Below are 12,601 nucleotides of genomic sequence, written 5' to 3'. Positions count from 1 at the left end.
AGGAACAGATACACCAAAAAAGGTTCCCATCCCCACACTAACTAGCCAGGGAACTACCACTTGGAGGTGTATTTTTTAGAAAATAAGAGAGTGAAAGATCAATGCAAACTGAATTACTAAAGTATCAATAAAAATTACTTCCATGAAAGTCTATATGCGGAAAGGTGAGATCTCCATCTCCTCTATCATATCGTCTAGCTCCAGAATGCTTTTCTAGGCAAAAGAATAGAGGACCTTCCTCAGCACCAATTAATCCATACCAGAAAAAAAGACCTAAAGATATTGATACTTGAGGTTCTCAGTCAATTGCCAGCTAGCTACATGAGTGCCCTACAAAGAAGTCTACATACACAGAACTTTTGATCAGCTTTTCAGAATTCCACAATTAAATACGACCAGTGAAGGACACCAGACATCTGAAGAAGGCCTTTGACATGGAAGAGAAAGGCTAAATCAAAGTCAAACAAAACAGGAACTTAGAAAAGTGACATAGCCCTGGCTGGTGTGGCTCAGTAGACTGAGTGCTGGCCTGCAAACCAAAGGATTGCTCATTCAAGTCCGGGTCAGGGCATATGCCTGGATTGCAGGCCAGGTCCTCAGCTGGGGGTGTGCAAGAGGCAACCAGTCCATGTTTCTCTCCCTCTCTTTCTCTCTCCCTCCCCTCTCTCTAAAAATGAATAAATAAAATGTTTTTTTAAAAAGTGACACAATAAACTTCTATGCCCTGGCCAGGTAGCTCAGTTGGTTAAAGCATTGTCCCAATATGCCAAAGTTGTGGGTTCAATACCCCATCAGGGCACATACAAGAATCAACCAATGAATTCATAAGGAACAACAAATCGATGGTTTTTTTCCCCCTCTCTCCCCCTTCCTCTCTGTATCTAAAACCCAAATCAATCAATCAATTTCTAGAAAAGTCTCAGAGTAAATGCAGAGACAAGAACTGAACAATTGGAAGAGACATGAAAATCAGATGATCAGTCTGGGAGATTCAACATCCAACTAACTTCAATTTCAAGACAGGAAAACAGTAGAGGGGTAAGGTATCAAACAGATCATAATACAATGATCTGTTTCCTAGAGTTGAAGAACTAAAACTTTTAAGACTGAAAAAGTAAAAATAAACAAAATAAGAATCAAAGCAAAACATATCACTGTAAAAATTTAGAACATCAGAAATACAAAAGAAAATCTTAAATATCTTCAAAGAAAAACAGATCTATAAAAGATTGGGAGTCAGAATGGTAAGGAATTTCTCAACAGAAACATTCAAAACCAGACAAAAATGGAGCAAAATCCTGAGTGAAAATTATTTTCAATTTAAAAACTTCACTCAATCAAATAAAGATGAGGGCATAAGAAGATTTGCAAATATGCAATATCTCCCCCCCCAAATTTACCTTCATGTACCCTTTCTCAGGAAGCCACTAGTAGGTGATCACCAAAACAAGAAAACAAGAGCATAAACTAGGAAAAAGGAAGATATGGGACCCAGAAAAGAAAGGATCCAACGCTGAAGGAGTCAAGAGAATTCTAAGGACTGTGGTAAAGGGAAAGTCCAGTATGCCTAGAGAGCTATCAGCACGGAGGTTCCTGTGGAATGTCTCTGGGAAAGTAAAGGGAGCTGACACATTAGCTGATAATGAGTAAGACCACAGAACACTGGCCTGAAAAGTGTTTTATGGAACTGTTGGAAAGTATGGGAAGACAATCATAGATTCAATAAAACTGAAGCAAAATGAGAGGACAGGGTAAAGAGAGGAAGGTATAAAGAGTCAAATAAAAGTCAATACATAATTCTAAAACTGCTGAGTTAAGTGACAGCAAAATATACTTATTACTTAGAAATATGGAGACCAGAACAAAGAGCTAAAAGAGTTACCTCAGAGAAGACTGAAAGAGCTCTGCTTTGTACCCTCCCCAAGCGGAAAGAAAATAGGAGTAATAACAATGAAACACATCTCACATTCTAAGAGGACTTATAATTGTGCTAAAATATTTTTGACTGAGAATTTTAGGCCAAAATGTAGATTTTATAGCAATTAATAATATAGGTTGAGGGGAAAAAGAGGAGGGAAGGAATCACCTTTTTAAGCACCTTCATGGCAAATATTTTCCCAGTATTTGCTCCTGTTACTTTTCGTACTTGGAAAACCTGTATAAAAATAAAAGTGTTTGTATGTTATTAAAGTCTAAACTATGCTAGTCACATTCCTTTAATTCCTATTGATAAGAAACAAATGATACAGTAGTTTACGTTCTCATAAAAACTAGTGCCAAGAAGGGCCGTGTGCAAAAATGAGGGGCTACCAGAGCAGACTGTATTAAAGAGTTAGCAGTGAAATCTGTCACACAACACAGGACTTTCCTGTTTGGTGTGCTGGCATTTGGCAGCAAAGTTGGGCAATGACCATGTAGCGATGAGCACTGCATGTTTTTACATAAAACAGAAGTTTGCTTAGAAAAAGCTATAATCAGGATTCCCAGAAGCCTAAGACCAAACTTAAAAATTATAAAATATTTCACAAATTTCTTCCGAGGATACCATTGTTCTTGCATCACATAAAACTATTTAATAACAGTTGACAGGAATTATCCTTTAAAATAAATAGTCCTTAAAATAGCTAGCTATAACATTTTCATGCAACAGCTAAAATATGTGAGACTCAAAGTGCATGTGTTACACATTCAAGATGGTTAGGACATATTAAATGCATCGTTAAGCCTAAGAATATACCACAAATGTCATGCTTGGTGAAAATTAACGCTACACAATACATAGTTACCCAACTTTGATAGAAAATGGCTAGATATAAACTGTCTTGGGCAGAACACTCAAAGGTCTTAAATTAGAAAGCCTTGGGAAAAACTATGAAACTGAGAAGTTCTATTCATTTTTCTTCTCTCCTCTTATATTCATCAACTTCCCTAAATGTTGCTCTAGATACTTTTAAGTCAAAGAAAACCACTTCAGATTCATAAACAACAGTTATATATTAATGTGCCAGGCCTCTTGAAAGTAAGGAGTGATTGGTTTGTTTTTTTTTAAGAGGATACCTATAGAAAGTATTAAAACCAAGGGAAGAAATGAATCCTCTAATAACAGACTTTATCTGGATAAGTTGCTATTTATTACAAATACTATAATAATTTATAACAAATAATATAACATTTAAAACAAATACTGACTGAGTGTCAATTATGTGTATGGTGGTAGAAAGAGGAAACTGCTGTACATTCCTCAAATAATACAGGGTTAGTGATTCTACCCTTTGCTGATAGCTAGCAAATACATACTGAAGAGGACTACTGAAACCAGGGTGCAAAACAGGAATCGACCAGAGACAGACAACAGCTCTCATTTCAAAAATACTTCCTACCTTTCCATAGCCCCCTTTACCAAGTACCCGAAGTAGCTCAAAACATTCTGGTCTGATTTTTTCTGGCCCTCTGTTCACACTAGTTTCTGAGATTTCAAATTTCTCACAATGTTCCATGCCACTAGAGAGAAAAGCAAAATCAAAGTAAATTTGCAAAAAGTTAAATTACTTTCAGCATGTTGTTAGAAAGAGAAATGTAATCTAATTTAGTAAAAGGAAAAAAGTACACGATAGTAAATTTAGTATCTGGGTTCTAAGTAAACATAATAATTCAATAACATGGTAGGTCAAGATTTGGGTGGCTTGACAAACTGCCTACTTATCTGTTTGTTTACATAATGTGCTGGCCAGTATTAATTTTCATATGCATCAAGCACCCCCCAAGCTAAGATAAATTAGAAAAAGTTGACAAAGGAAAAAAAACTTCTAGTTATTCAAATTTAGTTCATTCAAAATGTCTATAAGATCAGGTATTATCCAACCTCAGCAGAAAACCTGGAAGCACTCAAAAACCTGGAAGTACTCTAAAAGTACTCAATTAGTTCACATGTTTATGCTAAATTCCTGCTTATAAAAACATATCCACACACCTTTCCATATGGGCTATGAATGTGATTTAAAGACTCCAAAAGGGTGGCAATTTTGTCAGTCACTTAAATACTTTCTATATGAGTGATTTCAGCCTCCTCTCAACCCAAAGGTTAGGGTACAAAGCAGATTAATCACCATACTCCCCTAATGGTGCATGCCTAAAAATACTTTAGACTGCACAAATCTCGGTTTGAATGATATGTTATAAGCAAAACAAGAACTATTTGACTCTTAGGGGTATTTCTAATAATTCTACTTTTCAGTAAGAAAAGTTGGTTCTCTACTAAACTAATGAAAATTCCTAACCCAGTCAGACTCATATTTCATATACTCTGAATCTGAATGAAGATCTTTTTCTCAAAATTCATACATGATCTCAAAACCCTGGGTAGCTTACTCTATTGATGCCAAATTCAATAAACTAATTCTCTATATATGACTAAATATTTAAGGACAGTTCACTGGAATCACATGGTGGCTATGAACTAGAGTTGATAAACCTACTGATAAGACAGAGAGCACAATGAAGTACTTTCATATAAACTTACAGTTCATATGGTCCAACTCCCCCATGGTCCATGCTTTCATTTAACTGACCCTGAAAAATATGTTAAAGTTTTAAAGATAAATAATCTCATAAACATAAAATAAAAATGTTTAATGCTTCACCCCATTACTGAAGGAGGATAAATGAAATAAACCACACTAAAAATTCTCTATACTTTCAATGGCAAATGTAGTTAGTGATGTATACAAAAATACTATACAAAAAAATTCACTTATAATTTTATATGACCACTAAGTTAGACATACTACTCATCAATGATCTACAAATAAAACCAGGTGACCTTTTCCTTCAAAATTACATATATTTTGTGTATAATGACAAGGAAGGTACTACATTCTGAGTTACTAAATCCAACGTTTTATACAAAGTGCTATTCTGATATACAAGACTAAGATAAACCTTATATAATTACAACCTAACTAAGCCTAAGTTAATCACAACCAGCCCAAGATACTATAATGTACAATGTAGCTGACCAAAGAAAAATAATTAAGCAACATTCTCAAATTGTTAGGAGTCATGCTGGCCAAACGTTTATTCTGACCATAGTATAAGCAAATGCAAAATTTAATTAATCTCTGTACACCAGCAATGAATGATTCAAAAATAAAATTAAGATAGCTCCATTCACAACAGCATCGATAAGAATCAAATACTTAGAAAAAATTAACAAAAGAAGTGTAAGACTTGTACACTTGATAACTATAAAATATTACTGAAAGAAATTAAAGAAGACCTGAATAAATCAAAAGACATCCCATGTTCATGGATCAGATGACTTTATTAAGAATGGCAATACTACCCAAGTTGGTCTACTGATATAACTCAATCATGTCAAATTTCCAGGTTCCTTTCTTGCAGAAATTGACAGGCTGATCCTATAATTCATACAAAAAATGCAAGAGACCCAAAACAGCCAAAACAATCCTGAAAAAGGAGAACAAAGTTGGAAGACTGACACTTCCTGGTTGAAAAATGTACTACAAAGCCGAAGCAATCAAGACAGTGTGATACTGGCATAATACAGATACACAGATCAACTACATAGAACTGAGAGCCCAGAAATAAACCCTTACATTTACAGTCAACTGATTTTTGACAAAGATGCCAATTCAATGGGAAAAAAAATCTTGCAATAATTGGTGCTGTGACAACTGAATATTCACACACACACACACAATACTTGTGACTCTACCTCACACAATACACAATAATTAATTCAAAATAAATCTATAAGGAGCTAAAGAGCTCTTTATAATAAAGAGCTAAAACTACAAAATTCTTAGAAGAAACAGGAGGGAGTATATTTTCATGATCGTTGGGTAGACAATGATTTTTTAAGACATATAACCAATGAATGACATGAACTATTAAGGAAAAAAATCAATAAGCTTTATTTATTCAAAATTTGAAACTCTTGTACTTTAAAAGATACCATCTAGAAAAGTGAAAAGAAAACCCACAAAATAAGTATAAAGAATATACATGACAGTGACCAGAGGGGAGAAGGGAGGGAATTTCAGGGGAAAAGGTGAAGGGTTTACAGGAACAAGCATAAAGAACACAAGGACAAAAACTAGGGGGGATGGAAATGGAGAGGGCTAGGGGGTGTTGGCTAGGATGGGAGTAAAAGGCAGAAAACTGTACTTGAATAACAATTAAATAAAAAAATAGGCCTATAACTAGTAAGAAGATTTTATTACCTCCTTTTGTAAGGAGGTAATAAAAAAACCTCCTGACCAAAAAAAAAAAAAAAGAATATATGAAGAACCAGATAATCCTATTTTTAAAAACTGGGTTAGGACCTGAATAGGTATTTCTCCAAAGAAGATATACAAATGGCCCCAATAACCACATAAAAAGTTGTTCAATATCATTAGCTATTATAAAAATGCCAACCAAAAACTACACTATGATACAAATTCATATCCACTAGGATAGCTTTAATTAAAAAGACAGAAAAATACCAAGTACGGCAAAAGTGTACATAAATTGGAACCCTCATACGCTGCTGGTGGGTATGTAAAATCATATAACCACTTTGGAAAAACAGTTAGGCAGCCCCACTTGGTGTGGCTCAGTGGCCTGAGTGCTGGCCTGCAAACTAAAAGGTTGCTGGTTCAATTCCCAGTCAGAGCACATGCCTGGGTTGCAGGCCAGGTCCCCAATTGGGGGTGTACGAGAACCAATTGATGCTTCAGTCACTCTCTTCCCCTCTCTCTAAAAATAAATTTTAAAAATGCAGTCTTTTCAAAAATTAGAGTTACCATGTGACCCAGCAAATCTATCTCCCCAAATCTACACTAAGTCATTTCTCTACTCAAGAGAAATGAAAATATATATTCTGTGAAGACTTGGGTACAAATGTTCACAGCAGATTTATCACAATGGCAAAAAAAGAGGAAACAACTTAAGTGAACATCAATTGGTAAACTAACAAATATGATGTAGTTGACCCATACAACAAAATACCATTTGGCCATAAAAGGAATGATGTGCTGATACATGCTACTACATAGACAATCCTCAAAAACATCATGTTCAGTGAAAAAGCTAGACACAAAAGGCCACATACTGTATGATTACATGTATGTGGAATGTACAGAAAAGACAAATGTATAGAAATGGAAAACAGACTAGTGGTTGCTAGGGCTAAGGGTGACCACAAGGAATGGACCCAAAGTTTCTTTTTAACGCTCTAAAACTAAGCTAAATTGTGGTGATGGTTGTACATTTATATTAATATTAGAATTATAGCTTTAAAATGAGCATTCTTGAATATAGTCTGATTATGAACTTTCAAAATTTATACAAAAGGATATTGCTTAATATCCTATTGAAAATAGGCTCTATAAAATTAAAAGCTTTTAATGAAAATTTTAAGATAAATCAAAAAATCTTCAAGGGAACACATCTCTCTTCAAAGGTACCAACACACAGTCAAGATACACAAAGAAAACTGACAGTAGTCTTACACAATGAATGCTGAAATACCCCAAACAAGTTTTTAGACATAGGTTGTTCACAGTATGAACAAGTCAAGATAACATCTAACACTAAAGATGTGTGTTTCATGATTAGACTGAAACATATGGATGGGACAGTATCAAGAAAGAAATATTCTTGCAATTTCAAGTTGATTCAGTTTCTTGTGGGGGTGGGGGTTGAGGTGGTTATGGATAAAAGGTGTTTTTTTTTGTTCAATTTGTTTTTGGTGCTTCATATAATCACCTACAATGGTGTCTCTTTAAAGATAAAAGACTAACTTCTCTCAGCTATAATAAAATTAATTATTATATAATTTTTTTCTTTAATGTTAGTTTTACTTAATTCTAAATTAAAGACCACAGACTAGTTAACACTGAACCGTGACTTTGAAGCCACCTATAAATACATGCCCCATGGCTATGTTTCATTTCCGGAGCTGGCCAGGCCTGTGTTACCACCTGCATCTGTGTTTAGAACTTCCTCCCGTTACTTTCTGGAGCAAAAGCATTTCAGGCACAATTCTTTCATTATTTAAGTTTCTTTTAGAACAGTTTTACACCAGAAGCATAAGACATTATATAATAAATACTGACAACTCTCTTTCACAGCAATCTCTTTATTCAGATTTTCTTTTCTGCTGCTTTAAACCTTATGACTCAACCAGTGCTTTTTATGAGTGACACTATGATTGACAAAGTAGAATCATGCTCACCTAAGGTACTACACAAGATACACAATTTCAAACTAGCCCACCAGGCCCTGACTGGTGTGGCTCAGCACAGTAGACATCTTTACCCAAGCCAAAAGGTCACCAGTTCAATTCCAGGTCAGAATGTGTCTCACATCTATGTTTCTTTCCCTCTTATTCTCCCACCCTTTCCCTCGCTCTAAAAGTAAACAAATTAAAAAAAAAACAACAAGAAAATATCTAGACCATAAATATCTATTTGCAGAGTTTTCAATTAAAATTGCATAAAGTTCAAGTAAATATGCCTCAAGTCCCAATGAAAGCAAGCAGTTTATAAAAATTTAAATAGTTATAGAATCAGTAAAATATTTTTAATCCAGACATTCATTAAATCATTTATCCATTTGCTTTGCTATTCACAGACATTTTCTTATAAAATAAGATTCAGTAATTCAGATGAATTGGGAAAAAGGGGTAAATTTGCCCAAAATCTTGGGCTATTTAAAAATGCCTTATAGTAAATCCCAGAAGAAAACATAGGCAGGAAAGTCTCAGACATTTCTTGTAACAATATTTTTCTGATGTTTCTCTTCAGGCAAGGGAAACAAAAGAAAACAATAAATAAATGGGACAACATCAAACTAAAAAGTTCTTGCACAGCAAAGGAAACCATCATTTGATCATTTGAAAAGACAAGCCACCAAATGGGAGAATGTATTTGCCAATGATTCATCTGAGAAGGAGCTAATTTCCAAAGCTTATAAAGAACTTATACAACTCAATGCTAAGGAAATAAACAGTCCAATTAAAAAATGGGCAAAGGACCTGAATAGACACGTCTCTAAACAGGACATACAGATGGCCAATAAACATAAAAACATGCTCAACGTCACTCATCATCAGAGAGATGCAAACTAAAACCATAATTACATATGACTTCATGTCTGTCAGAATGGCTATCATCAATAAATCAGCAAACAGCCCTGAATGGTATGGCTCAGCGTATTAAGCACTGGCCTGCAAACTGAAAGGTTGCTGGTTCAATTCCCTGTCAGGGCACATGCCTGGGTTGCAGGCCAGGTCCCCAGTTGGGGAGACAACCAACTGATATTTCCCTTGCACATCAATGTTTCTCTCCCTCTCCTACTCCCTCCCTTTCCCTCTCTCTGAAAATAAATAAATAAAATCTTCTTTAAAAAATCAACAAACAAGTATTGGCAACTATGTGGAGAAAAGGGAAACCTTGCGCACTGTTGGTGCGAATGCAGATTAGTACAACCACTGTGGACAACAGTACAAAGTTTCCCCCAAAACTAAAAATGGAACGGGCTCATGACCTAGCATTTCCATGTGGATAAAAAAGTAGTGGTGTACTGACACAATGGAATACTCCTCAATTGTAAAAAAGAAGAATATCTTACCTTTTGTGACAGCATGGATGAATTTGGAGAATATAAAGTTAAGTGAAATAAACCAGTCAGAGAAAGACAAGTATCATGTGGTTTCACTTATATGTGTAATCTAAAAAACAAAATAAAGTAACAAAACAGATACAGAGAACAAACTGACAGTTGCCAGAGGGGAGGTGGGGTTGGGGATCTGGGTGAAAAAGGCGAAGGGATTATGCAAACAAACAAAACAAAAACGCAGACAGAGACAACAGTATGGTGACTGGCAGAGGGAAAGGTGGATGGGTGAAGGTGGAAGGCACAGGGGAAAGAGACTTGACTTTGGGTGGTGAGTGCACAGTGCAGTGTGCAGATGTGTTGTAAGAGCTATACATTTGACACCTATATGGTTTTATTAACCAATGTCACCTCAATAAATCCAGTTAAAGAAACAAAAAATAAAATAAAATGTTTCATGATATGTATCTACTACAAAGCAAGATAAGCATTGATAATGAGCTTTTTTCTGTAATTTTTCATAATCATTAATATTTCAATGTATACTACCAATGTATATAGCACTTTGTTTTTCAAGGCACTAAAAAATTTTAAACTTTTTGCTCAATAAAAACCTGATATCCCAATCTGAAACTCATGCAGTAAGCTCTGTGACTAATTCAAATTTTTTTTTAATTTTTTAAATTTTTTTTTATAATTCAAATTTTTATTTAATAGAGTAAAAATTGAGAATTTTAAATATTCCATTATAATTTTCTATTACTCTTTTAATTTTGTGTTTCCACAGAAAGCAGAGGTTTCCAACATTTTCATAATCGAATGAAAATATCTAGGGGAAAACTCCCTTAGTTTCAACTCACTGTCCCTAAATTATACCATCACCAGAAAAATAAAAATAAAAAATAAAAAGACCTACCCTCCCCGGACCAAAAAAAAAAAATCTCTTATCCATTGGTTTTATAATAGTCCTCTGAGGTATTCTATCAGGGTCTTTTTTTAGTTAGGTAGCAAACATTCAACTTTATCCATAAACATATTAAATTATTGTCCACATCCTTTACTCACTAAAGAATTAACAGTGCTATATAAATACATATATTTACTAATACAGATTCACTCAGTGTAACATACCTAAAAAATATATTTCTAAATAGCACTGATCATTTAATTTAAAAAAAAAGATACTACTAATACAGATTCACTCAGTGTAACATACCTAAAAAATATATTTCTAAATAGCACTGATCATTTAATTAAAAAAAAAAAAAAGATACTACAGCCCTAAAAATATGACCTCTAGTCACATTTTTATTGCATTTATTATTAAGTCTCTAGGCGGAGATGAGGATAAACTTGAATGATTGATTCCTTGGCAATGTGTAACAGTGACAAGCTATATTTCCATGAATTAGCTAAGTGCTTAATATGCCAAGATATTTTAAGAGTACTTTATACACTTTATCTCACGCAGTCCTCATTTACAGAGAAGTAAAAGCATGTCACATATTAAGCAATTTATTCTAGGTCACATAGTCATTGGGCATGGCTGGAAAGATTTGAATTCACTTTTGACACACCACAAGGAAACACATTATGAACAAGACTAGTAAATGCAATGAAGAAACTGTGCAAGGGGATGGAGGGATTGAGCAAAAAGGAAAAAGGACTCATGGACATGGACAATAGTGTAGTGACTGCTGGGGGGCAGGGGGTACAAGGGGACTAAATGATAATGGAAAAAAATACAATAAAAGATAAAAAAATTAAAAGAAGCTGTGCAGTGAAGTTTGCTGATCTGAGTCAGAAGACATTACCACTAGTTATCTATGTGGTCTTGGGCAATCATCTCTCTGGCCTATGCCTCAGTTTTCTACTATAAAATGAAGAAATGAGGCTACTTTGAGATGCACCAATGTTTAAAAGTTTGTGTACTAAAGGTTATATATTCATAAATCGCCAGAATATAATTATATTATAAATTTTTTTTTTTGGAAAGTGAGAAAGAGAGAGGAAATGAGGAAGGAAGAGGGGAGGGGGACAGGGAGATTTGTTTTCCACTTATTTACGCATTTATTGGTTGATGCTTTTTTTTAATTGAATAACTCCTTTTATTTTTATTTTTCACTTTAGAGAGAAGGGAAGGGAAGGAGAAAGAGGGGGAGAGAAACATCACTGTGAGAAGCACAGATCGGCTGCCTTCTATACGTACCTCCACCAGGGACTGAACCCAGGCATGTGCCCTGACCAGGAATTAAACCCAAGACCTTTCGGTTTGCAGGACAACGCCCAACCAACTGAGCCACACTGGTCCAGGGCCATTAGCTGATTCTTTTATATGTACTGACCAGGGATCGAACCTGCAATTTTGTGACAAATCGGGACAATGCTCTAACCAATAAGCTACCCGGTCAGGGCTAGTATTATAAATTCACAAGAGCCTGATTTTCTAAAAATATCTAAGCTTCTCTCATTTTTCAGAAAATTTAAATTTTAGAGGAACCTCAATGTCACTGAATCTCCTTGGGTGGCCAACCCAATCCTGCACCAACTCTTTTTGCTTCTCCACCTTGAGGCACCTCTTAAAATAACACATCCAAAAGAAACATTTTCAACTCCAAGAAAATTGCTAAGATATATGACTGTCCAGAAAAAGTCCAGCCATCATTAACATAATGAGAACCATTTGTGCAGCACTGATGTAACCTGGCAGCCAAGGAGAATGGACTGGAATGTGCATGCGTGAACGATGATGACTTCAAGGTACTAGTCAGTGGGGGTGGTGGACAATGTGGAGTGATCATGTGTACTGTGTGGCTGTCACATTCAAATAACTGAGCAAGGCAATGGGGGTATAAGGGAACTAAATGGTAATGGGGAAAAATACAATGAAAATTAAATAGAAAAACAAATACTGTTGGGCCTGGAAAAACTCAGGTTCACCCCTCAAAAAGGAAAATAGATTCACATTATCATTTTAAAG

The 12,601-nt window shown here is 35.0% G+C and overlaps 1 protein-coding gene across 5 annotated transcripts in view; it reads right to left on the bottom strand.

Annotated features, from left to right (window-relative positions):
• RPS6KB1 (ribosomal protein S6 kinase B1) overlaps positions 1-12,601 on the bottom strand; it is a 44,141-nt gene that overhangs the window by 28,210 nt on the left and 3,330 nt on the right. For all 5 annotated transcript variants that reach the window (XM_036033582.1, XM_028519799.2, XM_028519802.2 and 2 more), the window contains exons 2-4: positions 4,520-4,569; positions 3,381-3,501; positions 2,087-2,155 (exon numbers count right to left, since the gene is read on the bottom strand). In XM_036033582.1, coding sequence (XP_035889475.1) covers positions 2,087-2,155; positions 3,381-3,501; positions 4,520-4,569 — 240 coding nt within the window. The remainder of the gene's footprint in view (positions 1-2,086; positions 2,156-3,380; positions 3,502-4,519; positions 4,570-12,601) is intronic.

The sequence above is a fragment of the Phyllostomus discolor genome, chromosome 8 (genome assembly GCF_004126475.2).
Source record: "Phyllostomus discolor isolate MPI-MPIP mPhyDis1 chromosome 8, mPhyDis1.pri.v3, whole genome shotgun sequence".
NCBI lineage: Eukaryota > Metazoa > Chordata > Mammalia > Chiroptera > Phyllostomidae > Phyllostomus > Phyllostomus discolor.
Note: the sequence above shows the minus strand (reverse complement) of the source record. Positions and strands in the feature narration are given on the sequence as shown.